General features: G+C 34.3%; 1 protein-coding gene across 1 annotated transcript; it reads right to left on the bottom strand.

Moving 5' to 3' along the window:
• Positions 1–664: 664 nt before the first annotated feature.
• LOC110894861 (monooxygenase 1) lies at positions 665–3,700 on the bottom strand. The gene is made up of 5 exons (XM_022142088.2): positions 3,421–3,700; positions 2,331–2,378; positions 1,737–1,914; positions 1,415–1,643; positions 665–1,334 (listed from the first exon to the last, which is right to left on the bottom strand). Exons 1-5 carry the CDS (start codon positions 3,642–3,644, stop codon positions 811–813), a joined length of 1,203 nt encoding a protein of 400 aa, XP_021997780.1. The 5' UTR covers positions 3,645–3,700; the 3' UTR covers positions 665–810.
• Between the last annotated feature and the right edge of the window lie 928 nt (positions 3,701–4,628).

Here is a 4,628-nt window from a genome sequence, read left to right as displayed (position 1 = left end):
ATGCAATAGAAGTCATACATGTTATCAAAGTTAACTCACATTTAGTATTTTTAATATAAAATAACGGCATTTAATATTTCCGTTGTTCTAATTCCGCATATAACACTGCGACATGTTTGTTCTTATCTTCGTTCAATAAAATTGTTGTTCAAAATCAAGTTGCTGACCATATCCATAGGATAAGTTATCCCACTGCTACTATGCATCTTGGTGCGATTCAAGCATTAGCAATTTAGTAACACCCTCAATCATCATCACAAGTTTTATAACTAAATGATTCTATAGTATACATGTTTTTTCAATTACTATCAAATTTTACAATTTTTCTATAATTTTTATAACCAATTTATTTATTTTAATAACCTTTTTAGTTATAACACCATATAGAATAAGATATTACATACTTATGAATCGAAGAAATATAATGATATTATATAATATAATACAATACATCTACTTATTATATATAAATTAATAAAAAATTCTAAAATTCAACATTTTAAAAGCCAATAATTAGACAAACAATAACTAAACATTACATAAACTAAAGTATTGACAAATCAAATATTATTAACCTAGAATACAAAAATAATTTACAAAATATATACTGCATGAATCCCTAATATTTGTTAAAATACATTAAAAAGGTTTATAAGTTCACATATGAAAGTAATATAAACTCAGGTTTTATTAAAATTTAAAAGCGTGTGTGTATATATGTATTACAACTTATTGAATTTGTATCTTTGTATCAGCCCAAAAAAATCTTTAGAAACACCTAGTAATACATTAAACAGATCTTTGAACGTATCAAAGAAAACCACAATCATAATTAGTATGACTATTCTGGTTGTGAAACAGAAGACTCAATAACATATAATATAGAATCTTCTTTAAAAGTGAAGAAGTACCCCATAACATACCAATAAGGTAAGTTTGTAATGATAGTCGTAGCACCCTCATCCTTCGTTGTTTTACGAACTGATTAAACGCTTTCTCAACTCCTGGGGTTGTTACCTTACTACCACTTCCAACACTGGTCGACCCCAGTTGAGCCATTATTCTAGCCAACACAACCGCATCTTCTAACCCTGCTGAACCACCTTGCCCCAAAAATGGGCCCATGATATGCATAGCGTCACCAGCAACCGTCACTGTTCCTTTACTAAATGTTCCCGATAACAAGTCCCATGGTGCACGATATCTCAAGTGTGTAATAGATAACGACTTCATGTTTGTGTTTTCTATCATTTCGCGAATTTCATTTGGATGATCGCTTACCAACTCTAGGGTTGATTGTCGTATTGCCTCGGGATCTTCCCAATGCTTTTGATCTATTCATCATAGTTACAAAGAACATAAATAAATTGTGTAATACTAAAGGGTTATCTACACAACTATGATAATAAACAACCTTTACGAATGTTGGGTAGCACACAAAACCAAAAAACCAAGTTATCATGGATTGGAGTTCTTCCGACAAGAATGTTATCTTTCCTGAAACGAATTAACTGGTGGCCGAATGAATGACCAGTTGGGTAGCTTGTTAAACCTCTAACTGCACATAACGGAAACATCTTTGTAGGTTTGAGGTTAAGGAAATCGGCAACTACTGACTTGCCACCATCACAACCAATTACTACCTACAAGCACCGATAAGTATCAATCATAATGAAGCACAAAATGGAAGAATAATAACTTGTTGCACACTTCTTCACTAGATCAAGCTTATATACCTTAGCTACAAAGGAGCTTCCATCGATGAACCGAAGAACTGGTTTGTTAGAATGCGGGTCAAGTTTTATAGATTCAAGTTGGCAGCCGAACTTTACAGTGCCTGGAGGGAGTGCGGCATAAAGAGTGTCAATAAGATCTTTCCTTCTCAAGCAACGCGTTTCACCATCCCAATGGGTCCTCAATGAAGAAACAATTAAGAATTAGTCTAGATTTTCAGATGCTTCTTTCTTATAAATTAACTTCCATTATTCTTTCTTTTAGCATTTTAATTATTTAGGTTTAAAAAGTTTAGAGAAATTACAGAGAGTTTTTCCTATATTCCCACTAGCTACATCTTTTATGAAAAATAACAATTAATTACCTTTTTATAAAATATATTGGAATTCCATTGCTATTTTTAGAAAAAAAGAAGAAGTGAGATTCATCTATCTTTGGCCATGTATTAACTAAAATAGAAGAGATGAGAAGTTGGTGTCTTAAATAAATTCACTAAAGTGAGAATTATATGGAATCAAGGGTTGTTCTTTTTTTTTTTTTTAAAGATACGGAAACAAGTACTTCCTTACATTATGCGATTAACTACATAAACTTACAATGAAGTTTCTTTTTGTTTCCCTCCATCAAGAGATATGTCTCGTTCCCTATACATGGTCAGAAAGCATCATTTAGCATTGGCAACTTATTAGTTTAAAATACTTGTAAACTGCGAACATATATAATTATTTGAAATCAAAGGTACATATAATATGTAAATCCTCACAAATTTTGTAAACAGCAATTCCTTACTATAACCATCCTTGTCTTTTTCAAATTATATTATAAATAAGCTATTTATATTAATATTAATATTGTATATGATTAAAAATTATAGATTTTAAGATTTCAGTAGCCACAAATCACAATCACATAATTAGCTAAATAAGTACACAGCAATTTACACTATGCATGATTTAAATTCCTAATTTTTTTGGTTGTAGAGTACTACACCACTTAAATTAGAATGTCCCACATCATAAATTATATAATCTCTCAGGTTTTATTAAGATTTATAAGTGTGTGCATATATATATATATATAACATATATATATTACAAATTACTAAGAATATTAAAAGAGGAAATAAAAAAAACCTTACCCACTAGTTCATAGTCATCCATGGACGTCACCACAAACGCTATCCCTAAAACTGTCTCATGGACAAGACTGTAACATGATGTTCGTGAAAAATATATTCATCTCTTGGTGCGACGTTGTCACCCATCAAGTTCAAAAAACACCTGTTGGGACGGTTTTAGGTGTGTTCATATCTAGAACAAGAAGGTTTTGAGTTTGAAAAGAAATAGTACTTTTGTACACATATTGTATAAGCATTTTGATATGTGTATGTCTATGTGAATAACTAATACGCATATGATTTATATAGATGGATTAGTAAAATTACAATTTATATTTATTTATGTTAATTTTATCTCTCACAGTTATTATAATCCGTAGATGCTGACGTATATCATGCACTAGTATACCAAACCACATTAAGTAAATGAAAGTGCAACTTAACACGTAGTTTGGGTTCAAATCCTCTTAAGTGCAAATTAGTTAGGTTTGAGTTTTCGGGTGAAAAATTGTTTTTTAAAAAAGATCAACTAAAAACAAAATAACCCAAGAAAACAGTGTATGAGATACCAATTAAGAGGGACAGCAGTGTGGCGGAGGATCTCCGCCACACCAAGCTGATCCAGAGCTCGCCACCCGTTTGGACGCACTGCGATTCCTGCCCCCGTGACGTTTCGCAGGCTTTCAGATCTCTCCATTACTACGCCTTTTATCCCCTTCTTGTGAAGAGCAAGGGCTGTTGCTAGTCCACAAATCCCAGCTCCAATTATCACTACATCATCATTATCATCCATGCTACTAGCGAGGAGTGTGTGCGCGCGTGTGAGTGCGAGTGAGTAGGCTATATATGCATGTATTTAAGAGAGGAAAGTGATGTAAGAAATGATGTATTATAAACTATGGGTACAGTTCCAAGATGATAAGCACAAGGTAGATACTAGATATACATCAATTTTAGTTGTGCATAAATTATTTCATTATATGCTAAATTGTTAACAACATCATGCTCATGCATTTGAATTTGGACCGATGTGTGTGCATTTACTACTCCAACTATATGTGATAAGACATATCTTGTGTATTACAGGATAATGATACATGTATTGCGTAATTTATTAAGGGAGTTAATATTTACACATCCCTCCCTTCTATCTTTCTCTATACATACATAGATATATATAAAGAGAGAGATAGAGTGAAAAGGGATGTGAAAATAAGATTTAGGGGTGTGAGAATAGTGAACGCTTTTATTAAATTTAGAGTTAACTGCCATTTTCGTCCCTATGGTTTAGTCACTTTGGCCATTTCAGTCCATTTTTCAAAAATGCGCCATTTTCCTCCCCGACGTTCTGGAAATGTGCCATTTCAGTCCAAAAATCATAACCCAGTTAAGTCGGTTAGTAAATAAGGACTGATTATGTAAATTTGTAACACCACCACCACTAGCCCTGCCACCACCACCACCGCCACCACAGCCACTGCCACCACCACCACAGCCACCACAGACACTGCCACCACAGCCACCACAGCCGTTGCACCATCACCACTCCGCTGCCACCACCGCCACCACAGCCACCACAGCCACCACAGCCGCTGCACCACCACCACTCCTTCTCTCTCTCTCTCTCTCTCGTCGTTATCTCTCTCTCTCTCTCCGACTGTGATGATGATTGATGAAGATGAGTTGCAGGTTGTCGGTTTTACAGCGGTGAACGGAGGTGATGACAGAGGTGAACGGTGGTTTACGGTGAAGTGGTGGTGGGTTATGGTGATGGTGC

The sequence above is a fragment of the Helianthus annuus genome, chromosome 2, assembly GCF_002127325.2.
Source record: "Helianthus annuus cultivar XRQ/B chromosome 2, HanXRQr2.0-SUNRISE, whole genome shotgun sequence".
Classification (NCBI taxonomy): Eukaryota; Viridiplantae; Streptophyta; class Magnoliopsida; order Asterales; family Asteraceae; genus Helianthus; species Helianthus annuus.
The sequence above is the reverse complement of the archived record's forward strand: the minus strand, read 5'-3'. Positions and strand labels throughout refer to the sequence as shown.

Excerpts from the sequence above, each read along its gene's own strand:
- LOC110894861 (XM_022142088.2), bottom strand. The coding sequence starts at position 3,644 with ATGGATGATAATGATGATGTAGTGATAATTGGAGCTGGGATTTGTGGA. Across the intron at positions 2,379-3,420 it reads ACTGCTGTCCCTCTTAATTG|GGAACGAGACATATCTCTTG; the intron begins GTATCTCATACA and ends GACCATGTATAG. Across the intron at positions 1,915-2,330 it reads AAACAAAAAGAAACTTCATT|GACCCATTGGGATGGTGAAA; the intron begins GTAAGTTTATGT and ends TTCTTCATTGAG.